Source organism: Bufo gargarizans, chromosome 6 (genome assembly GCF_014858855.1).
Source record: "Bufo gargarizans isolate SCDJY-AF-19 chromosome 6, ASM1485885v1, whole genome shotgun sequence".
Lineage (NCBI taxonomy): Eukaryota > Metazoa > Chordata > Amphibia > Anura > Bufonidae > Bufo > Bufo gargarizans.
In genome coordinates this window covers 348,886,571-348,911,468 of record NC_058085.1, presented here as the reverse complement: position 1 = coordinate 348,911,468, position 24,898 = coordinate 348,886,571, and the positions used below count along the sequence as shown (strand labels likewise).

At 46.1% G+C, this 24,898-nt stretch overlaps 1 protein-coding gene across 4 annotated transcripts in view; it reads left to right on the top strand.

Moving 5' to 3' along the window:
• Positions 1 to 24,898, top strand: part of LOC122940139 (alpha-2-macroglobulin-like) — a 196,390-nt gene that overhangs the window by 2,316 nt on the left and 169,176 nt on the right. For 3 of the 4 annotated variants that reach the window (XM_044296528.1, XM_044296526.1, XM_044296527.1), the window contains exons 2-9: positions 6,211 to 6,394; positions 6,907 to 7,069; positions 10,668 to 10,720; positions 11,821 to 11,841; positions 13,524 to 13,677; positions 14,840 to 14,924; positions 15,930 to 16,044; positions 24,176 to 24,290. In XM_044296528.1, coding sequence (XP_044152463.1) covers positions 6,211 to 6,394; positions 6,907 to 7,069; positions 10,668 to 10,720; positions 11,821 to 11,841; positions 13,524 to 13,677; positions 14,840 to 14,924; positions 15,930 to 16,044; positions 24,176 to 24,290 — 890 coding nt within the window. Of the gene's footprint in view, positions 1 to 1,717; positions 1,772 to 6,210; positions 6,395 to 6,906; positions 7,070 to 10,667; positions 10,721 to 11,820; positions 11,842 to 13,523; positions 13,678 to 14,839; positions 14,925 to 15,929; positions 16,045 to 24,175; positions 24,291 to 24,898 lie in introns of those variants that run through there. The other variant, XM_044296529.1, reaches the window with a different exon arrangement.

Below are 24,898 nucleotides of genomic sequence, written 5' to 3'. Positions count from 1 at the left end.
ATACATGGACGCACTCATACACACACTCTCCACATATATGGATGTACTGATACACACACTATCCACTTACATGGACGCACTCATATACACACTATCCACTTACATGGACACACTCATACACACACTATCCACTTACATGGACGCACTCATACACACACTTTTAACATACATGGATGCACTCATACACACACTCTCCACATACATGGACGCACTCATAAACACACTATCCACTTACATGGACGCACTCATACACACACTATCCACTTACATGGACGCACTCATACACACACTCTCAACATACATGGACGCACTCATACACACACTCTCCACATACATGGACACACTCATACACACGTTCTCCACATACATGGACGCACTCATGCACACACTCTCCACATACATGGACGCACATATGCACACACTCTCCACATACATGGATGCACACATATACCATACACATATATAGACACCCAGATTTCCTGCTGTGCCTCTCCCGCATACTTTAATGCCTCTGCACTTGTGCCATGCAGGATAACAGGGAAGCTGGATGACATTTCATGATATAATTCACCCAGCTTTCCTACTGTACTGCAGGTCACATGTGCACAGTCTGGGAAAGCTGAATATATGCAGCCAGACGCCGCAGCAGAAGAGGACTCAGCCGAAGAGGTTATGGAAGAGGATGGAGTAGGAGGAGTAGAGGCGGTGGCAGTAGGCCTGCCTGCAAGTCGTGGCAGTGTCACCAACTCCGCTGCAGAGCCACGCATTCCATGCTTGGCAGCCATCAGCAGGTTGACCCAATGCGCAGTGTAGGTGATATACCTGCCCTGACCGTGGTTTGCAGACCAGGTATCAGTGGTCAGATGGACCCTTGCCCCAACACTGTATGCCAGAGATGCCATGACTTCCTTTTCAATCACTGAGTAGCGGTTTGGGATTGCCTTATTTGAAAAAAAAATTCCTCCGGGTACCTTCCACTGTGGTGTCCCAATAGCGACAAATTTTTTGAAGGCCTCAGACTCCACCAGCTGGTATGGTAAAAGCTGCCGGGCTAAGAGTTCCGTCAAGCCATCTCTCAGATGCCGGGCAAGGGGGTGACTCTGTGACATTGGCTTCTTACGCTCAAACATTTCCTTTACAGACACCTGACTGTGGGCAGATGAGATGGAACTGCTGAAGGTGAGAGGCGGAGTGGCGGGTGGTTGAGAGGGGGCAAGGAGGACAGCAGTGGTTGACGTGGCTGAAGATGCTGGACCAGGAGGAGGATGGTGGCTTTGAGCTTGTGTGCTGCTTCTACTCGTCATCATGTGTTGATCCAATAGGCGTTTGTGATGTGCGATCATGTGCCTTCGCAAAGCAGTTGTACCTAGGTGGGTGTTGGATTTCCCACGACTCAGTTTCTTTTGGCACAGGTTGCAAATGGCATCGCTGTTGTCAGAGGCAGACACACAAAAAAATATGCCACACTGCTGAGGTTTGCAATGACGGCATTCTGGTAGTGGCAACAGCATGCGTTGATTGGTGTGCTCTCTGGCTGACCCCGGGTGCCGATACATGCTGTCTGACTGTGCCACTAGCTCCTTGCGACGACCTCCCCCTGCTTCCAACTCGTCTCCTCCTTCTAAACTTTCCCCTCTTCTTCTTCTCTTCGAGCAGGCACCCACGTGGCATCCACGGACACATCGTCATCATCAACCACTTCACTTGTATCACACAGCAAAGGAAGCAGCAGAGGGTACAACATCATCATCATCATCATCATCATCACACTGTACGTCCATGTGTGTAATGCTGCCTGACTGAGACATATCCCTGTTATCTAGATCCCCTGGCAATAATGGTTGCGCATCACTAATTTCATCCAACTGATGTGTAAATAACTCCTCTGAGGGATCAAGTGAAGCGGCTGTGGTGGCTGTGGTGGTAGTGGTGGTGGTGGTGGTGGGCGGGAGAGTGGTGACCAAAGCTGAGCTGGAGGAGGATGGTGCGTCAAGGTTCTTAGCGGAAGCTGTTGAAGATTGGGTGTCCTGTGTAAGTCAGTCAACTATTTTCTCTGAATATTTTGGGTTCAGGGTACGTGGCCTCTGAACACTGGGCATTATTCCAGGGCCAGTGGAAATCACAGCACCACGACGGCCCCTGCGGGGTGGCCTGCCTCTGCCTGACATTTTTTTTTAGATAAGTGGTTTATGCGTGCAAGGTACTGTGCCACCCTATATAAGTTGTGGGCAGTGGGCACAGTACAGTCTGTGTGGGCCTGACACACACGGGCTTGCAATTTGCAAAAGTGATAATATCACAGAAATTTTTTATATCACAGATTTTTTTTTTTATCTGCAAGGTATTTGAGTGAATGACACCCTGTAACGGTATGAGTGGAGGCCTAGCCACTAGCCAGTATACAGTATGTGTGGGCCTGACACACACGGGCTTGCAAATGTGATTATGTCACAGAAAAATATTAAAAAATTTTTATCTGCGAGGTATTTTCTGTTACACCCTGTATGAATGGTGTGCACGTGCTGTCTGTGACTGAGCCTGCAGCCTCTCACACACAGGCAGCCAGGCAACTGCAATATATATATATATATATATATATATATATATATATATATATATATAAAATAAAAAAGCAGACTGATGTACCAGCCCTGAAAAGGGCTTTTTGGGGTGCTGTCAGGACGCTGTCCTTACAGCAGATGAGTCTGTGGACACAGAACAATGCCCTAGCTAACGCTTTCCCTATTGATCAGCAGCAGCAGCACTCTCCCTCCTCTCACTGTGAATACAGCTTCCGAATGAATCTAAAATGGATGCTGTCCAGTAGGTGGGAGGGTCTGGGAGGGAGGGTCTGCTGCTGATTGGCTGGAATGTGTCTGCTGACTGTGAGGTATAGGGTCAAAGTTTACTCAATGATGATGTATAGGGGGCCGACCGAACATCGCATATGTTCGTCCGCAGCGGCAAACGCGAACAAGCTATGTTCGCCGGGAACTATTCGCCGGCTAATAGTTCGGGACATCACTATTCATCAGGCATCTGAGGGACACATTCCTTAAAGAGGAACTGCCACCAAAAAAAGCAATGCAATCTGAAAGCACTATGTTATAAAGTAGGAGAAGCTGAGCAGAATGGTATATACAGTATTTATTTTGGGGGAAAGATTCATCAAACCTATAATTTATAGATTTTTATATCTTTTTTGTTCACCTCCTGTAAACAGAATCAGTACAGGACTGAGGAGTTATCAGTGATTGATAGTATTGGGCGAATGCGTGTGCATAGAGAGATAGCTGTCAGTCACTGATAGCACCTCCTCCCTGTACCAATAGGCATTCACAGGAAGTGGGAAAAGCAAAGCTATAAATGTCTAAATTACGGGTTTTATTGAATTTTCTCCTGCTCTATAAGGGTACTTTCACACTAGCATTGTTGGATTCCGGCAGGCAGTTCTGTTGCCGGAACTGCCTGCCGGATCTGGAAATCCACTATGCAAACGGATATCATTTGTTTCCATATCCGTCTGACAAATGCATTGAAATACCGGATCCGTCTCTCCGGTGTCATCCAGAATAAACAGATCTGGTATATTTATTTTTTTCACATTTTTAAAGGTCTGCGCATGTTCAGACTGGAAAACCGGATCCGTCAATGCGGCAATTTCCTGAATACTTGGTACCGGATCCGGCATTAATACATTTTAATGGAAATTAATGCCGGATCCAGCAAGTGTTCCGGAATTTTGTCCGGAGAAAATACTGCAGGCATGTTGCTGTATTTTCTCCGGCCAAATACCGTAAAAGGGACAGAACGGAAGACATCCTGATGCTTACTGAGCGGATAGCTTTCCATACAGAATGCATTAGGACCAAACTGATGCATTTTATTTCCGGTATTGAGCCCCTATGACGGAACTCAGTACCGGAAAACTTTAACGCTAGTGTGAAAGTAGCCTAACACGGTGCTTTCAGATTGAATTGCATTTTATGGTGACCAATCCTCTGAGATGTACGGTAGAAGGATATAAATCCATGAGACATATTCAGTGTGTCAAAGGTTGCTATGAGCTTGTATTCCCAGATCTACCACATTTGGTGTGGCACAGGTGAAGGTACCTGGGATCTTGCAGTTCTGATGTGTACTGGCGATCTGTACCTTGTCAGTGATCATTATGTATGGACACGTCTTACATTTGGTCTGTTTGCAGGGGAATGTTCCTGTTGTTGGAGAGGACAGTGGTTTCTGTCAATGATGTTTTTTAAGATTAGGGGCCTGTCTATAGCACAGAAGTAGCGGATATGGAAATATGGATTTTGGAAGCGGTCATCTTTTTGTAGTATTAGATGTAGTCTTCGTGCAACCCTTCTTAGAATTTCCAGATTGGGGTGTAGGTTACAACAGGTACCCGACAATTTTCTTTCTTGTTTTGTTTTGTATTGTAGCTTACTTATTGGTAATCTGGTGGCCCTGCCATTTGGTTTTCCACTGTAATTGGATGGTATCCCGACTAAAAATGTGTTTTTAAGTATTCCAAGGTGTTCATCCCTGAGGCCTATTTAGTCTCCAAAGTTTGCAATTTTGTCATCATTTAGTTTTTGTTATTTTATGTACAGTTTTGTGTACAGTTTCAGGTGAGTGGGACAGGTATATATATATGTATATATGTAAAATAAATATATAAATGCCATATTTTTTGCTTTATAAGATGAACCCACCTAAAAAAAAAGGAATACTAGAATAGAATACTATTATGGAAGTGCTCAATAGTATGCATTAGGTGCGGGGAGCGAAGTGCTGCGGGTACTCACCCTTCACCCTCCCTGGTCTTCTTTCTTGGGGCCGCGCTGCACTGTCCTGACCACGTACAGCGTCATGACATAGTGCGTGCATTATGACCTGACACTGCACGCAGCAGGGTAACAATGCAGCACTAGCCAGAGAACACAAGAGAGCGTGACTTCTACAGAGACCCCCGGACCTAGAGAGGAGCAGCAGAGGAGGAGAGGTAAGGGAAGTTATTTATTTTATCACTTAATTGGGGTCTCATGGGGGTCTGGCATGGAAGTTTGATCTGAGGTCTCATGGGGGTCTGATATGGAGGTCTTATGGAGATCTGACATGGAGGTATGACATGGAGACTTGATAAGAGTCTGACATGAAGGTCTAATAGGGGTCTAATCTGAGGTCTGATGTAAGGTTCCTGAAATGGGATCTGATCTGAGGATCTGAAATGGGATCTGATCTGAGGATTTGATATTGGGATCTGCTCTGAGGATTTGATATTGCGGTCTGATTTAAGGATCTGATATGAGGCCTGATGAAAAATATTTTTTTCTTATTTTACTCCTCTAAAACCTGGGGTGCATCTTATCATCAGGTGCGTCTTATAAAGCAAACAATATGGTATTTATTTATAGTGCAATTTTGGCACTGTAACTAGGGAATCCATAGGCTGTGAAAAGTCAAAGCTGATCTGGGTCCATGTAGAGGGCACTCGGCAGCAAAGTAATTGGTCACAAGATGGCCAGGTTCAATTAAGGCAGTGAAATACTTTCAGTGGAGCCTACGCAACTGCTATGGGACCATGGGAAGGGGGCCTAGCGCTGAACTCTTATTCCCGATGTGAAAACACATGCAGCCACCACTAGGAGGAGCTCAGTGCAAAGAGATGATTACAGCTTCCATTTCAGTCAATTGTAACTGCATAAATTCCTATGCACTGAGCTGCAGACAGCCAGCTTTGCAATAGAAGGGAAGCAGGAGATGTATCATTGTATTTATGCCAATTTTCTGGTGTAAAATATGGTGTTTAGAATGAGCGCAGTAGTTATGAAGCACTTCCACTTGCATTGCCTGGGAATGATTGGCGCAAGTGTACTGGGAAACTAGGTGGGGCAGGAGGATCCATAATAAGTTTTCCGATCGGGCCCCATAACATCTGTGTATGCTCCTCATTAGAGAGCATACACAAAGGCAAACTTTGGAATTTTACGGGGAGCATCAAAAGGTGCAACATAATGACCCCATGTTCACAGCATTGTCAAAACTTCTAAACACTTGAGTTTTGGCCACAGTGACTTCAAAGAGATCAGGGGCTCTTGGATTGATTTTAGCAGCTATTTTACTTTTACAGATTTTTAAATCTGCCCATGGACCAGGTATAATTGCATTATATATCTAATATTAGTCCTCTTTTCCATTTCTATCCAGGCGCTATGCCGTCATCTTTCCCTCAGAAGTCTATTCCAAACAATCTGAACTTGTCTGTCTACACATGGTGGGCATGGTGGGAAAAACCAGTGTGCAGTTGGTCTTACAAAAGGCGACCAGTAACATAACACTCTTTGAAAGCAATCTTCAGGAAAACACTTATTTCCACTGCATTCCTTTCCAGGTAACATTTTCAAGTAAATTCTCATTTCTTAGGCTTGATTCTCATTTGCATTTAGGCCTTCTGGTACTTCTGAGCAGATAATAGCACTATTCTCGCCATAAAAATATAAACTCCAATGGACCCCCATCAATAGAGTGTATTAGGATTTAACTGTATCTGCTAAAGAAAAATAAAAAAAATATGGCATAGCGGTCAATGGTTGAGATCATTTGCAAATTTCCCTCATTTTTTAATTTATTGCATTAATAGATTGCAAATTCTGAATTACGCTTCACCCTGTTGCATGGAACCAAATGCAAAATCATTTTTTTCAGTATTTGGAGCCAAACTTTAGTTAAAAACCTATTACAAAGGTCAAGTGAATACAGTGCTTACTCATACAGTTGGTATTAATTATTTTTAAGGCTATGCAAATCTTATTGCAAGTAAGTTTCTAATTAGTATTAGGACGAGGTATGCAGTAATCCTAACTGCAACTGTATCTGCATCTATAATTTGTGGACTGTTTATAGGTTCCGGAGCCGTCAGAAGGCAATGAAGAAGTGGCTACAATTCATGCTGCAATTAACCATGCTGGAAATTCTATTTACAAAAAAAGTAAACTTCTTCTAAAGGGCAAACGAGCAGCAACCTTTATCCAGACAGACAAAGCCATCTATAAACCCGGGCAGACTGGTAATTGTGGTTCAATATACACTATTTTCACTTTATCACATGAAAGTTGAATTTTAAAAGTTCTCATTTTCCTTCTGCATTTAGTTTTTTGAGCATCTTTTTGCAAATACAATCTGTGGTGAAAGGTGACTATCTTTTGAGTTACATCCAGCTTCAGACTATCCCATCAGAGATGTGCCATGATAATAGACTTCAAAGGTCCAGCAAGAGACAACTGTTATGGGCAATGTGGGTGGAAGCATTGTGTCAACGAACTGGTTTGATTTTGGGCTAAATCTGAGGCTGTTATCCTGCAGTCCCCTGGTATTCATCCTTTAACCCCTATACAGGGATGTAGATTTCACTGCAGGTGATCCAACAGACCGCAACCTTATTAAGTAGTCCCGGTGTGGTTGACAGCTGCTGACCCACGGGTGCCAGAGACACCAGTGCAAAGCACTGAGGGATCAGGCAAGACTAGTAGTCAGTAGCAAGCCAAGGTTGGGGGCAAGCAGAGTTCGTGTGAAGTCAAAAGGTCAGGGCAGGCAGCACAGTCAGAGTACAGTGATGTGGCATAGGTCAGGCCAGGTGGCAGAGGGTCAGAATCCAGTAAACGGGCAGAAATCGGGACATGGGCAGATAAGCTGATATAACATCTTTTGCAGGATCTAGAAACAGGGAAAGGTGCCTTAAGTATCCACAGGTTTTCAGCTATTGGCTGGGGAAGGTTAGGATGCACACTGGTCCTTTAAACTCCGGATAGCCTGTGCCCCATACGTGAGTAGTGGAGAGAACAGGTAGACCAGCGTAGGCTGCAACAGGGGACACAGAACTCCGGCAGCAGGACCTGATGCTGGAGGGTAGAGGAGGACCAGCGGGAACCAGCAGGCAGAGACAGCAGCGCCAGTAGTGTACGTAGGCCAATGTCAGGGCCTGCCCAGAGGAGCAGGATGGCATGGGGTGCCAATATAACAACAAACTTAATCAGAGCTGACTTGAGAGATACTAGGGTTTATTTCTTATGTGTAAATGTACAAATAACTTATTTTACATTATTAACAATTTGCTCTGAGCAGCAAATAAAAGTGGAGCATTTAAGACGATACAGTGGTTTTTTTATGGTCCGTGCTGAGATTTGGAAAGAGTGCAACTTTCATTAGATAAGTGTGTCTTCTTGATTCAGGCCCTACCACAATAATTAGCTTGAAGGGCTGAATATCTGATACCTTCTCACTCATCTGAGGGACAAGACAGGGTTGACCTGTCTCTATGCTGCTCTTCGCTTTGGTGATGGAGCCTTTGCCTATTTTAATAGAAAACTACTTAAACATCATGGGGTTTGGAGTGAGGAGAAGAGAAGACAAAATATCCACGTATACTAGTGATTTACTTTTATTCATTAAAGATCCTAATAATATGTTTGAGCATGTTAAGCCAGAAGTTCAGGAATGTGGTTGTACTCTCAACTGGCAGTAAATTGGTCAGTATCCATGCACATTCCATCAGATAATATCAATGTAGAAAGACCATTATTATTTTTTTTTTTAAAGGGCTCATAAAAAATAAAAAATATTAAGAAAGTGTCACTGACAGATTCCCAGCCATTCATGTGTTGATACTTTGTGTGTACCCCTGGTCTTTACTTAGTGATCCCCTCCAGAAACCCAGAAAATGCCAGCAGAACTAATCACTGCCATTTACTGGGTGTTGAGATAGGACCAGAAAGTAGAGACCAGTGGGTACCAGATGAGCAGTGTGTAATGTATGTACAACTTTTGATGCAGATTTATCTTAGGGCTCTATCACACCTGCGTTCTTTTCTTCCGGCATAGAGTTCCATCGTCGGGGCTCTATGCCGGAAGAATCCTGATCAGTTTTATCCTAATGCATTCTGAATGGAATGAAATCCGTTCAGGATGCATCAGGATGTCTTCAGTTCCGGAACGGAACGTTTTTTGGCCGGAGAAAATACCGCAGCATGCTGCGCTTTTTGCTCAGGCCAAAAATACTGAAGACTTGCCGCAAGGCCGGATCCGGAATTAATGCCCATTGAAAGGCATTGATCCGGATCCGGCCTTAAGCTAAACGTTGTTTCGGCGCATTGCCGGATACGACGTTTAGCTTTTTGGCAATGGTTACCATGGCTGCTGGGACGCTAAAGTCCTGGCAGCCATGGTAAAGTGTAGCGGGGAGCGGGGGAGCAGCATACTTACCGTCCGTGCGGCTCCCGGGGCGCTCCAGAGTGATGTCAGGGCGCCCCACGCGCATGGATGACGTGATCACATGGCACGGGCGCGTCACTCTGGAGCGCCCCGGGAGCAGCGCGGACTGTAAGTATACCTGCTCCCCGCTCCTACTATGGCAACCAGGACTTTAATAGCGTCCTGGCTGCCATAGTAACACTTAAAGCATTTGAAGACGGATCCGTCTTCAAATGCTTTCAGTACACTTGCGTTTTTCCGGATCCGGCGTGTACCTCCGGCAATTGGAGTACACGCCGGATCCGGACAACGCAAGTGTGAAAGAGGCCTTAATCACATTTTTTCAACAACCATAAATTGACTAGGAAAAAAGATATTTAATTATAATTATGAATAGATTTTCAATTCAAAAGTAAAATGTTACAGTGCAGGAGCAGATGAGCAGATTGATGTATAGTCATTTTCATAGTGACAGATTCCCTTTAAAAAAAAACTTAGTGACCACCCATACGTGTTTTTACTGACTTAAAAAAAGGGGGGTTTAGCTAAACGGCTGGCTTTAATCAATCATTACATGTACTTAAAATGGTGCATTAAAAACTATAACTTGTCCTGCAAAAAATAAGACCTCATACAGTACATTTATGAAAAAACAAAAAAGTTCTAGCTCTTGGAATGCAATTTAAAAAAAATGTGCTTGGTCACTAAGGGGTTATAAAGGGCATCTGTCATCAGATTTGTACCTATGAATTTCAATAAAAATGCAGAGGGCACAGCAGTTAGGGTTAGAGAGAGCAGGCACTCTTTGAGTAATGGCAACCCTCCATTGTTCCTAGAGGCTCATTTGCATACATAAAAAAACATCATTTTTTCAGCAATGCGGGCACATATGAACATGGGACCAACGCAGATGCTTTCATTTGCCAAGCGCTCATGCAACAGGCCAGCCAGATGTCATTTGAATTGTGTCAAAGGAGTGCCTACGGATCCATCAGGAGGGACTGGAAACTTAAAGTGGCCCTGGAAAAAATACTAAAAGTGCCCTGTTTTGTAGTTGGGTCCAAATTGATAGAAGGTAGGGCCAGCAATACCATATTGTGGCACATTATATCACCCTAACAGAGCCAAAATCACAAAATACTGCCAGCAGCACAAAATACATCTCCAGAAACTTCCACTGGCTGGACCCCTGGGCTTCGGCCCAACGGAATATTTCCCTGTAAGGTCTATGGCCAATACGCCCCTGGGATCCATAATGTGCTTGCTTGCTTCTATACCAGAATTATGTCATCATGCTGCGAGATCTTCAGTAATTATACAATTTCAGGGTAAAGAATACACCTAAAATTATATGGAGGCGTATAAAAATCTACTTTGAATATTCTAAACATTCCTATTTGCATTTTTTTTCCTAACAGTAAAATTCAGAGTTGTCTCACTGGATGAGAATTTCCAACCAGGAATAAACCAGGTAAGATGGAATGAACCTAGAGCTGTAATATCATTGGCACAGATGGCCGTGGGTGTGAAAAGACAAAAGATGCTTTTTAGGGCCAAATGTAAAATGTTTGTGGTCTTTTGTGGACTCAACTTAAGAAGTAGCAGTTAAATAACCAAATCAACAATAACCAGTCCATTATCTGTCAGAAAACTATGGTCACAATCTAGAACCACAGCCAGCAAAGAAACTTCTACCAGCCTTCCTAATCACTATAGATGGTAGGAAGCTAAGGGTTCTCCTAGGTTCTTTTCCACCAGCCACTGCTAGACCGGATAAACTTGGCTGCTAACGGCTCAGGTTAAGTTTGCTGAGTAAGGTAGCAGAAAACTGGTGTAAGGTTACTAGAAGCAGGCCTACCAAAATGACTGGTGAGCATCCAGTAGTAGACCATCGGGTCAGAATCAGGAGTGATGGATAGTACCAAAACAGTGGACAAGGAGCTAATCCAGAAACTGGCCACAGTTAGAATACCAGGAGAATCAGTACAAGCCAATTCAGCAGACAACAGATTAATCTAGAAGACAAGCCACAGTAAGATTACCTGGAATTCTGATGCAGTTGTAATGAATAGCACAAAGCACAGGAACCAGGATAACAAAATCCCAGGCAACTCAACTGCCAATCATTGAGTAGCAGACTTAAATCCACTGCCTAGTTCTAGGATTGGGTGCTGAACCTGAATGGTTTGGCTTACTCGACCAGCTAGGGCTTTACTGGTAGGCATGGCAAACCTCTTAGCATAGCCATGCACAGTATCTTGGCTGGATAAACTATTGTCATTATCTCTCCCCATTGTTATCAACTGATTTTAACAGCAAAACCTTACAAAACTGCATACTAATATACCTAGATAAGTATAGGGTTAGATCTTGCAACAAAGATTGCCAGGCACTAAGGCATAAAATAAATGAAAGGTTAACAGTTTTGTCTGTATGCATTTTATTTATTTACTTTTTACATTAAGAATGTCTTAACAGTTTTTGCTGTTTATTGGTCTGTATGCATCTTCTTTTTTTGTTTTTTTTACATAACGAATAACTTATCAGGTTTTGTTTCATCTTTAATTGCAGTTATCAGCCGTAAAGTTACAGGTATGTTTTTCTAGAAAAAGTTCAAATGTTTATGATGAGAATGACTGTATATGAAGAGCATGACCAGTATTAATACTAATCCAGAAAATACTCAAAAAACATGAACTGCTGTCCTCAACTCTTCTAAATACTCAAACCAAAACACTTTCAAGATGAGGCACCTAGATATTTTACTAGATAAAATTAGCAACATCAACAATTTTATTAATTAAAGGAATAACTTTAACACTCTACCACTAATTTTACTTACCAGTTCAACAAACAGAAGCCAACAATAAACCATGGTCCTTGGAGATCTACTGCAATTCTGCCCATGCGCTTCATTTACCCCAAGCTGTCAGCAATGGCTTTGGCGCACTATAACAAATCACAAATGGCTGTTTTTCTACCACTACTTCCTATATAATGGTCCTTCAAAATTAGCCAGACCAACTAAAATTCTCAGGACCATACCCACAATAATTCTCTACCACCAGTTTAATACTAAGTCTCCAAATTCCATCAAACACCAAAGATGGCATGACACCAAAAAGGCACAACGCACTCCCAAGTTTTTCTATTATGACATGCACACAAAAATATTGGAAGAAGAGTTCCATGTTGTCATAAACAGAAATGAGAAAATGACAAGAAAACAAGAATACCAAAATTCTAACCATGGTGCCAATAACGTGCCAAAAACCTTATGAATAGGTTAGGTAACAATCTGATCCTCATTTTCCCTGACATCTTTGAGGGAAAGTCGAAACACCTACATACACATCAAATGGTTGTCCAGTCCCACTAAAATTTGCGTGTTTGGCTGACATTAACCTAATGTACTTGTGCACTGAGCCTGTATATTTACTTTAGGTTGTGGAGTAAGGCTGTACCAGATATTTTCCACTATGGAGTCCAATGAAACATGCCACATGTCGTACTCTGTTGGATTTGTTTGACACCCAATAGAAAAAGACCTATGCAAGATTCTGTATGAAATCGGAGACATATGAATGTACAGAGCTCATGCACCTCTATGGGTGTCTGATTAAGTCTCCATATCAAACAAGCTGTGAGCCCTTATAAATACTTTTCACAATATAATTAATTGATGACCTCTAGGGTTATGGTCTCCAACTTGTGTCTCTCCAGCTGATTAAAAAATATAACCTACGGCATACACTCAGTGCACGCTCAGTGCAAACAGCTTATTACAGCTTCTATTTCAGTCAATTGTAACAGCATTCATTCCGATGCATTTAGCTCCCCCTAGTGATGGCTGCAGGCGGCCATCTTACTAAAAGATGGGAAGCAGGAGATTTATCAATGTGCTTATGCTAGTTGTCTAGTGTACATTTTTTTATTTTATTTGGTGTTTAGAATTAGTGCCATATTTATGAATCACTTGTTCCCTTTTACTGTCATAGAGTTCAGTGAGGCCGGGTGAAACTTTTTTTAATACAATTTAAAAAAATATGTAATTAAAATTTCTTCTGCTTAATGCATTCTGCATTGTCTGGGAATGATTGATGCACAAGTGCCAGAATATTGGGTGGACACGAGGTCCATACTAAGTTTTGATATGGGGCCCTGTGAGATCTGTGTACACTCTTGCCTGTATGTTGAGAGTGGTAGTCTTACAAGAGGTGGACAACTGTAGGTTAAAAACTTCTCTATGATGGATTTGATTTTCTATGTTTCAGGATCCAGAGAAGAACCTAATCGGACAGTGGCTAAATGTCAGCCTCAGTCAGGGAATTGCTGAGCTCTCCCTCCCTCTCTCTTCGGAGCCTCTGCTAGGAGAATACTCGATCCACGTGAAGGACAAGGTCCATACATTCAGTGTGGAAGAATATGGTAAAAAGGTGTATTCTAAGAAAGTGACGTAAAATGGCCATAGGCTCTCCTAGCATGTCTATTCTAGTAAATACTTGTCACGGCTGAGGATGGGGAAAACCCTCAGCCGTGCGATGCCAGAAGATGGATGGTCGATGTAAGGCCAGGACAGGAATCAGGGAACAGGTCACCTCCTATCAATCCCTAATTCTGACCCTGATTCCTGTCCTGGCCTTACATCGACCATCCATCTTCTTGCATCGCACGGCTGAGGGTTTTCCCCATCCTCAGCCGTGACAGTATGACCACAAGGGTGGCCCCCACTGGCAGATGGTATATCACAGGAGGATGACTCCAGCTAGCCATGGCTGAAGTACCCCTCAGACTACTGATCACAGCAGAGGCTAAATAGCCCATGTAGCCACACCCACACACAGACACACCCAGTGTTCACACACTAGGAAGGAAGTTAACCCTTCCAACACCAGGGAAGGGAAGACTGACACTTAAAGGGGAATACACACACAATAAACCCTGTGCACACCAGACAAGGAAAGTGCACACATATAAACACACGTTGCCGTAGGCAACCGCATGCATACACAGTGAGCAGCCCAGCAACCAGCTCCAGCTGCTACACCGCCAAACTATATGTTGCCAACGGCAACCACACGTGAGGCAACAAATCCAGAGCCCTCACCTGTGGTTGACAACACAGAACAAACCGCTGACAACCGCATGCGACCACAAGAGTCACGACCATAACCATGGTCGTGACAATACTTCTACTTTTCATAAGGTATTAATTATGGAGCATCATTTTTATAACACTGCATTAAGTTGTTTCTATGTTATATAAGTCATGTAAGTTACAAATGTGTGTTAATAGTTGGGGGTGTGTCCCTGCACATCTGATGCTGTCCAATCAGTGATGCCAGTGTCATACTGTGTAGAGACACACCCCTTTGAAAAGGTGGAAAGGTAACACCCAGTTACCAATTTATTCATAAATACTCAGAGGGAATAACAGAGGAACAACACAATGGTCTATGAAGAGAAGTTCCAGAATTGTTACTACATGGGGAATGCCAGTGTTTACTATAACAGACATGCCAGGAGAGGTGACAATCTCTTCCAATTAATATTTCTGAATTCCTCAGACTTTTCTGATATGTCTTTGCAGTTCTGCCAAAATTTAAGGTCACCCTTCATTTTCCCAAAGCCGTTGTCATCACTGATGAGAAATGCACATTACAATTGTGTGGCAGGTAAAGTAAATGTTACCTATCCGACTGTAAATCATTCTGGAATATAATGTAAGACAAATATAGTAACATCATCTACATAGTTACATAGTACAGCTGAAAAAAGACACATGACCATCAAGTTCATCCAAGGTATGGGAGAAGATGGGGATACGAGCCGGGGGGGGAGGGAGAGATCCCAAAGGGTGATCAGACTGGATCAAAACTCTATTCTATACATTTACATACGAGATATCTAATAACATCTAAAATCTAATATTAAAGCATTCATATTGACAAAGACAAAAACAGTCCTTTAAAGGGGTACTTTAATATTGATTTCCTATTTACATATGAGGCCATCAATATCCGATCAGCAAGTCCGACCCCCTGCACCACCTCCGATCACCACCTACCCTGCAGTAGCTCCAGTACACCGCACCATGCATTTCTGTAGTGGACGGAGCTAGTTACTGCAGCGCTGCTCCTACAGTCGGTAGCGGAGCTTCTGGAGTTATTGCAGAACAGCTGATCACTGAGGGTATAGGACAGGTATCGGCAACCTTCGGCACTCCAGCTGCCGTAAAACTACAACTCCCAGCATGCAACATGCTCGGCTGTTCTTCTAAATCCCACAGACGTTAACAAAGCATTCTGGGAGTTGTAGTTTCAGAAAAGCTGGAGTGCCGAAGGTTGTTGATCCCTCGACCTCCACGAATCAAATGTTGATGGTCTATCCTCAGGTATCTCGAGAAGGAATAATTGTGTGAACTCTGTAGCCAAGATTGTTAGTCCACATAAGATCATTAAAATCACTGTTACAAGTCACATCTGCATCCACCTGATTCCTTCCACCATCCTTAAGATAGGAACAGCGTACATTGCACCCTGGCTAAAAAATCCTAGGTAATGACTGACCTTCATACACATGATCCCCCCCAGAATTCTTCTCATTATTTTGCTTTTTATAAACAAAATCTGGAGAGGTCTTTTTTTATCTGATCATCTGATCTGTCTCTACTCCATTAGGTACACCTATGGGAAACCAGTGAAGGGGAATTATAAGATTCAAGTATGTCGATCGAAGGTTCCTTACTATTATACCCCGAGTCCTGATGTTCCTTGTGTAGACTTCACAGGAGAAGTAAGTTGTATTGAAAAAGTAGCAGGAACTTTGTAAAGATAATGTGATCACAAAGACAACTTATGTAAACAGCTCACCCTTATCTATTGCAATGTATTTGTGTTAAATGAGCGAGTGTGTGCTGTAACATTGTGAGGCTGTGCCCGCCGACCAGTTACAGTGGGTAAAGAGCCACAGATTCTTCATGTGCTATTATCCTTTCCATACATACATTTATTAGCTTTTATATAGCTTATCAACAATAAGATTGTTTGTCTTCACCATGGATTTAAGTGAATAGCTGGGTCTTCTACAGTCAACCACAATTCTTATATTTCTACAATCAGCCATTGTGTCTATACCACTGCAATTTTGGTACCAATAGAAATATAGCTCTATTGCAACAATGAGATAATCAACAGTTAACAGCTGATATTTGTGTTAGGTGCTTACGGTAGTACAGAGAAGAGCCCTGGAATGCAGGGAAAGAAAAGCAGTCGGTTGTGGTGTGCCGAAACCGAGGATGAGGTAGGCCTAAGAAAGAAGAGGGCCCACCCAAGGAAAAGACATAAAAGAAATGAGTTGTAAATGAGTGGAGTGGTGGGAGGGACAAAGCTCAGACCTCAGACGGTGCAGGAGCCAGGTAAGGGGGGTGCCCTAAATAGGCTGGAGGCGGACCTCAGCCCCTCCCACAAATCCAGGCAAATGCCTTAATACTTGTGTTAGGTGCTTACGGTAGTACAGAGAAGAGCCCTGGAATGCAGGGAAAGAAAAGCAGTCGGTTGTGGTGTGCCGAAACCGAGGATGAGGTAGGCCTAAGAAAGAAGAGGGCAAAATGGAAATAACCAGTTTATTTGTAACCAATAAAACATGTACACAGCTCAACCCGACAAGCTTTGGAAAGCCACTCTTAACTCATGCGCTGGATTGGGAATGTACCGCGCATATGCGGACGACTTCCAGCGTCCCAATTTCTTGATAACATGGGTAGGGATGTTGGCACTGGAGGCCGTGGATGCCGCTCCAATGCGAAAGGAGTGCCCCGAGTAGCTGCCAGCGTTTAGGCCCAGTTGGGTGAGAAAAGACCTGACATGGATCATGAAGGTGGTCGTGGTGAGCACCGATCCATGCACTTGGAGTAGCGGTTGAGAGGGTAGGAACCTGTGAAGCTGACTGTAGGTGTCCAGTACCCTCACCGGGCACCATTTGTTGTGCGTGGGGTAATATGAGATGTTGACGGGTGAATGCTGACTACTTTTGGACTGAGGTAGGGTCAGGATGTAGTGATCCAGGTGTTTGGATAAGTGGGAGACGAGGAGACAAGGTGAGGTTTGGGACGTGGAGGTGGTAGTGAATTCCCCGGGCCTCAGGAACCCGTAGAAGGCTAAGTAAATTGCGGTTTTGATGACAGCGTTGGTATTTGAATCGAAAGGCGTCGCGTCCAGCAGGTCGGATAACGCCTTGAAGACATGACTGTCGATGGGCAGCCTTTGGGCTGGACGCGCGGGTTCCGTCTTCTGAATGCCTCTGAGTATTGTTTTGATTTGGTGGGAGGCCATGAAGCTGGTGTAGTTAGGGTGCAAGATTAGCATGTGATGTTGGATGCCAGTGAGATATAGTTTGATGGTGTTGTATGACATTTTGAGTTTGAGGTGGCAAAAGGAAGCAAATCCCAAAACAGACGACATGATGAAAGGGTGCGTGATGTTGTGTTCTACCAGGAATCTGTTGAAAAGCGTGAACGCTCTGTTGTATGTCCTATGTGTATTGACTGATAGTGAAAGGTGGGCCAAAGACTGGCTATGCCGCATGATGGCCTCTAGTCCAGAATGAGTTGCTGAAATGACGGGGTGCTGGAGGCAGTGGGTGATGCTGACGGGAGATCCCGATGAAATGCCTGGAATTTGAAGCGAGACAAATTGTCAGCAGCCGAATTGCACACCCCCGGGACATGGAAACAATGCAAGAAAAAATTATTGCAGGCGGCCAGCCAAGTGAGTCTTCGCATGAACCTCATGATTGTGAGGGATTTAGAACGACCCTTGTTTATGATCTGGCAGGTTGCTTGGTTGTCCGAGTAGCAGCGGACCGCCAGATTTGCCCATAAATGACCCCACGCCACGGCAGCTGCTACGATGGGATAGATCTCAAACAGTGCTGAGGTAGTGGAGAATCCTTCCAAACCCTGGACCTCAGGAGGCCAGCCGCCCCACAGCCAGTCGTCCCCGAATATGGCCGCAAAGCCTGTGGTAGATGCCGCATCTGACCAGATGGAGGGGGAAGAGTCCGACAGCTGAGGGAGAAACAAGCTCCTGCCATTCCAGGTGGACAGAAATCTCCCCCACATACCTAGATCCGCCGCAGCGTGGGCATCCAGGGACAATCTGTGTGAGTCGTGTCGGAACAAGGGGAAGAGGTGCAGCAGCCGTGAAATAAACGAGCGACCCTGGGGTATGATGCGCATGGCAAAGTTCAGGGAGCCCAGCAGGGACTGTAGTTCTCTGCGGTTGCAGGTGCCGAGTTGAAGATAGCCGTCTATGTGGGTGAGAATGTCCTGGATCTTCCCAGACGGTAAGCTGGCTTGCATCAAAGCTGAATCCAACTGGATACCCAGGAAGGTGATGATCGTGTCCGGCCCCTCTGTCTTCTTGGTGGAGAGGGGGACCCCCAGTTCATTGAACAGCTTGATGGTGGCTCTGAGGCTGGAAGGAGGGGAAGTGTTTTCTTCCACCAATAGGAAGTCATCAAGGTAATGCAAAACCAGCGGGCATCTCGCTATGTTCAATAGCAACCAGCATAACGCCTCCGCAAACACGTCGAAGATGGCCGGGCTGCTTTTGGACCCGAAGGTCAATCGGGAGAAAAAATAGTACTTCCCTGACCACTTGATGCCGTGCAGGTGCCACAGGGTAGGGTGAATCGGCAGTAGTTTGAAGGCGTTGGCGATGTCGGTTTTGCTGAGCCATGCCCCCACCCCCGCTTGTCTGATGGCCGTGATGGCGTGGTCAATGGTGGTGTACTGTAGAGAGAATTCCTCCGAGGGAATGAGGGAGTTGAGACTGGGGTTGCCCGTCCCGTGAGGCGCCGATAGGTCGATGATGAGCCTCTGTTTCTGGGAAGATTTCCCAGTGACAATGCCAATGGGGTTGGTGCGCCATGTGGCGAACGGGGGAGTTTTGAAAGGACCTAGCACAAAACCCTCTGTTACCTCCTGGGCTATGAGGGCGTCAATGGCGGTGGGGTTGTGCAGAGCGGACAAAAGATTGGGACACTCCAGGGTGCCTGTTGGCATGTACAGGATGCCCGTGTGAAATCCTTCTGTCAACCCTGAGATGAGAAAATCTGAGAGATGCCTGGAGGGGTGCTGCGACATGAGCGCGGTAAAGACTGGCACGTTGATGGTTGATAGATACGGTTTAGTGAACATTTTATTCGGACACATGGATTTGGCATGTGCCCGGAAGCATTTGGTGCATATATGTAACAATTTACATCCGTTATAATTACAGGACCCCTCATTGAAATTGTTGCAAATCATAGATTTGCCTAGAAATTTGATCGGCCGGCCCAGTTTGTCCCGGGCCAGTCTCTCCGGGACCCCGGAGGGCCCAGCTGACTGGGAGGGGCCCTGTCTGACCGACGTGTTCGGGCAGAAATTGGTGGTGTGGGCCGTGGAGGAGCAGTGCGCACAGGCTGGGGTCCTAAGGCCTGCGAAGTGGCGGCAAAATATGACCGTGTCAATTCTTGCCCAGTTGGAGCGGACTCCGTACTGGGAGAAAGCCCCCGCCACTTTCGCCGAAAAAGACCTGTGATAGTCATAAAATGCTGATCCTCCGTATTTGTTGCCCAAGTCCACCAGTTTGTGCAAGTAGAGGTCGAGTTCCTCCCTTCTGTCGGGGTGGACCGCACAGATGACCTCTCTGTAGATTCCGAAGGCCAAAACGAATTCGGAAATGGTCAATTTCCTATTGAGCCGGGCATCCCTGGACTTGACTACAACTGACACCTCGTCATAGGCGTACGTCGTGTTTTCGACCACGTCCTGGGAGGCAATCAGAAGGGAGGCCAGGTTTACATCCTTACCTTCCAGGATATCCCGTTTCAAGTGCTCAGGAATCATATGCGCCGGGTTGACTTCCCGGTCCTCCATGCTAGTGGATGGAGTGATCACCGGTAAACCGGCCGGTGCTGGTGATGCTGCAGGTGGTGGACCCGTCAAGGAGAGGGTCGTGGTGACCGCCTCTAGCCTTTCCAGCCTGGCATTGACTGTTGACATGGATGTCATCAGAGAGGCCAGCATGGCGTGGATGTCCCCGGTGCCGGACTGGCTGGGCCCTTCCCCCGCATCCCCAGGATTGGATGATGCGCGCAGCAGCCGGAACAGCTCCGCCTTTCTCGCCGTGGCAGGGAAGGGAACGTGACGTTTCCTTAACTCCGCCGTGATGCGTGGAACCGTCCAGGACCGGATGGACGCAGGACTGGCTAGATCGTCTCCCGGAGTAGCAGTGACAGATCTAGCCGGGGTACCAGGTATGGAGAAGTTTTCTAACCCATCCAGTGACATACTACAATAAAAAAGTTGATTAATTTGAGGCCACGCAGGAACGTGCTGGCTAGCTAGGCCGAACCGGCGAAAAATTACATTTGCATGGTGACAGATGAGGCCCTGCTAGTTGCCAAGCGGCTTTGAGAGGCTCTACCTATGATTTGGCGCGAGGGGACAATGAGGCCACTCGTGGTAGCGGCAGGATCGTTGGCCTCTCGGTGACTGTAAGACAGGACTAGGGGAAGGGAGTGACAGGTGAGGCCCTCTCTATGCAACATGCGAGGCGGCTTACTAACGAGATGGCGCGTTGGGCAGGTGCCTCCGTACGTTTGAGGCGGGGTGTCGGCCTCGCGGGACCACTAACTGCTGGCGAAGCCAAAGAAGGGGGGGTACCTAGTGGGATGATGGTGCCCCTAAAGCCAGCACGCTGACCCTAACGGGACCGTCCGAAATGAGAGGAAGATTTTGGTGAAATGAGCAGGTGAACGTACCTGGTACCAAGAAAAATACTCCGGCTACACGGTAGTGTAAACAGTATGGGTTAACCGCCTAAAACACAAAGGGGGGGGGGGGGTAGACATGACAAAGTGTGAAAAAAGTGTAAAGCATGTGGTACATGTGCATGACCGGGAGGATCATGGCGGTTGTCCGTGAAATGACAGCTTGCGCCTGGTATGAAAGGGGGGGCCGGTGCGTGCCGTGTGGCCATGCCCAGGTGAAAGTAAGTGTCTGCGATTGGATGGCGCATGGGGACCGTGCACCAGCCATTCCACCTGTCCATTTGGTTTTTTTTTTTTTTTTTTTTTTTTTCCCGTCCCCTGATGATCTGCTTATCAAAAGGGGAATAAAACATGCATCACAGTGCCGGTACAACTGATGAGATTCACATTTGGCACTGAAATCCATTGCAATCCGTGGGACCTGCTGAATCCCTGGTGAACACCGTTGAGGCTGATGATTGTGAATATGCAAATTGCTGCTGCATGATGATGGTAGTGCCCATGATGGAGAACAGGGGGGGGGGCTGCTGGGAGGTTCTCTCGTCGTCCGCCGGCGTGCCCCCCGCACCAGATGTGGCCCGCACGGCCGCCGGGACACCGCGCACGCGGCGACGGAATTGCCGCGCATGTGCCGAATCCCGGCCGCGCATGCGCAGACCAGGCACCAGGACGCGGGCGGGCGCCACCGGCCGCGCGGCGGGAGGAGTGGTGATCCAGCAGGAGGTAGCGGGGAGGGGACGACAGGGCCGCGGTGAGCCCTGTGAAGGTGAAATGAGCCGCCCGTAGGCCGGGGGGGGGGGGATGAGTGTGTGCGGGTGTGGTGTGCGCAGGAGGCGGTGGGGAGCGCCAGCCTGATGATGACATGCACGGGGGAGGAAGGGGGGCCAGACTGATGGTGGCCGCATGGAGCGACATCGGTGACTACCCCCTGGCGGCGAACCCATGCGCCTGGAGTCCGCCCGCGGGCGCCGGGATCCCGCGCATGCGTCGAAAAATCGCCGCGCATGCGCAGAACCGGCCCCAGGACGCGGCCGGGCGCCATTGGCCGCGCGCAAGCGGAGCGGCAACAGGCAGGAGGCTGCGGGTCAGGAGGTGAGAGTCTTCCCACGTGAGTGAGACAACGAGTGGAGAGGAGGCCGCAACAAGCAAAGGAAAGTTTGGCTATTGTTTACCTTGGTGATTGTCTTCTATGCAGGATTCTGCCATCAGCATGGGGCCATGCTAACTGTATGTAAGAGCGCCAGCCTGGTGAAGTGGATATGAACGGGGGAGGAAAGGGGGGGCCTGAAATGATGGAGGATGGGGGGGGGGTGAACCCACCGGGGAATGGGGCTGGGACTGACCGGGACTGACCGGAATCTGCTGGGGAGATGTGAGAAATGCCTGAGAAATGCGCTGGCGGTGACCGCTGTGAGAAGCCGTGACCTGGGTGCAGCGTGTGTGAAGCAACAGAAAAAGGGGGGACCATGCCGCATGCCGTCAGAGTGTGAGACCGGAGGTGGTGCAGATGTGACATAGAATGCATACCCAGGTGAGACAGAAATGCTTTTAGTGACTTGTATTGAAACCGTGACATTGGTGCGACATGATGAGAAGAGCTGAACCGGTACTGGGGCAACCGTGAGGCCCTGCAGACCCGAACGAATAACTCACAGTTTGACGGGCAAACGCGACCCACAGTGACACCGAGTGAAGCTGGGAAAGAACAGCAAGGCTCCAAAACCAGACCCAGACGGCGACGCAAAAGCTCTCAGAAAATCAGCGGCTCGTAGGTAAATTCCTCAGAACTCCAACAAGCGACTTCCTCTCACAAAGCTCAGACCTCAGACGGTGCAGGAGCCAGGTAAGGGGGGTGCCCTAAATAGGCTGGAGGCGGACCTCAGCCCCTCCCACAAATCCAGGCAAATGCCTTAATACATATCAGGCCACAGGTGGACACATTCTCTGTTGAGATGAATATATTTATTTATTTTATATATTCTATGCACTTATATAGCGCTACTATATTCCGCAGCGCTTTACAGACATTAGCATCCAACTGTCCCCAATAGGGCTCACAATCTAAGATCTCTATCAGTATTTGGAGTGTGGTAGGAAACCCGAGAACCCAAAGGAAACCTACGCAAACACAGGGAGAACATATCTCATATTTACTGCATTATATCCCTATTGGTGTAAGGTCTCATGCACACGGCCGTATCCATTTTGCAGATCCACAAAATATGGATGTGGTCCATATGCCATCCGCATTTTCTTGCAGACCTCTTTGACTTTGATAGGTCCATGGTCGGCATTCTGCAGACATATTCTATCTTTTTGCGGAACAGACATATGGATGTAAAAAGCATTGCCCCATTAAACCTATGTTTGTCACTTTGGCAGCTGTCTTGAGCGACGGTTTCCTGTGTGTATTTGGGATATTATTCTGCGAACCTCACATCACCATGAGGTACTGCAAGAGCTAATTCCCCTTTGATCTGTTTCACCCATTGCTTGAGTAATAGGTTTCACTAGCTTGCTAAATCTTGCAAAGGTGCCATAATCCGCTTGTCTGCCCGTGTACTGACCTCTGCCGGATTCTCGGATTCTTACTCTTTGCTGCCTGATCTGACCATGCCTGTTCAGCATACTGATCTTGTGCTGCAAGCCCTAAACTTTGGACTGTTTCACCGAGTCACACAAACTCTACAGTTTTGCCTGATCCCTTGGTGCGTTGCAATGGTGTCTCTGACCCACATAGACCAGCAGTCAACCACACAGAGACTATTCCAAGTAGTAGCAGCCTCATGCGTTCCTAGCAGCAAAGACTAAATCCCTGTACAGGGGTTAAAGGGCAAAAACCAGGGAGCTGCCAGGGTAATGCCTTTAGGTTTAGGCCAAAGCCAAATCCATTGGTTGGCACGGAGGTTCTACAGTCAGTGTCTGTAACACACATGATCCTTTAGCTTGATAACCCTGAACATATAGGCAGAATGTTCACATTTTTGGTGCCATGTTAATTTCTGTATTATTATAACTTGCATCTTTGATTCTTTGTGTATTTAAGGAGCTTTTGTAGCATATACACCATCCATTGTAATTCTGTAATCATTTGTGTCTTAACTAGCTGGATATCTCAGGATGTTCAACTGTGCAAGTGCCACTGGATACCTTTCAGCTAAACAGAAGAAGACTGCAGATGAAATTGTTTGGGACAGCAACCATCACGGAGGAGGGGACAGGTTGTATGCTTATTATTATTATTATTATAACTTATACAGTTGAACAAACTTAAAGGGGTTCTGCAGTTTGTTTAAACTGATGATCTATCCTCTGGATAGATCATCAGCATCTGATCGGCGGGGGTACGACACCCAGGACCCCCGCCGATCAGCTGTTTAAGAAGGCAGCTGTTTAAGAAGGGATGCAATCAGTGCAACTAGATGACAGCTGAGAGAGGGAAACGAGATGACAAAACAAAAGCAAAACAAAAGAACCTCAGGCAGGAGGTTCTGAAGAACGTCTGTCAGAGCTTCTCAGATGTCTGGCAGTGACAGGTAAACAGTGAGAAGGCCACTGCCTTCTCAAACAGCTGATCGGCGGGGGTCCCGGGTGTCGGCCCCCCGCCGATAAGATGTTGATGATCTATCATCAGTTTAAACAAACTGCAGTACCCCTTTAATTGAATATCTTCAGTATTTCAATCAATGAAAAACTTGCTTCAGATCCCAAAAATGGTGCCTTTATTTCTTCACACTTCATTTCTATTTTGTCTCATCATTCTATATTTTCATTTCTGAAGGCTAGCTATGATGTGCAGAACCATTACGTAAGCACCAAATCTAATTAG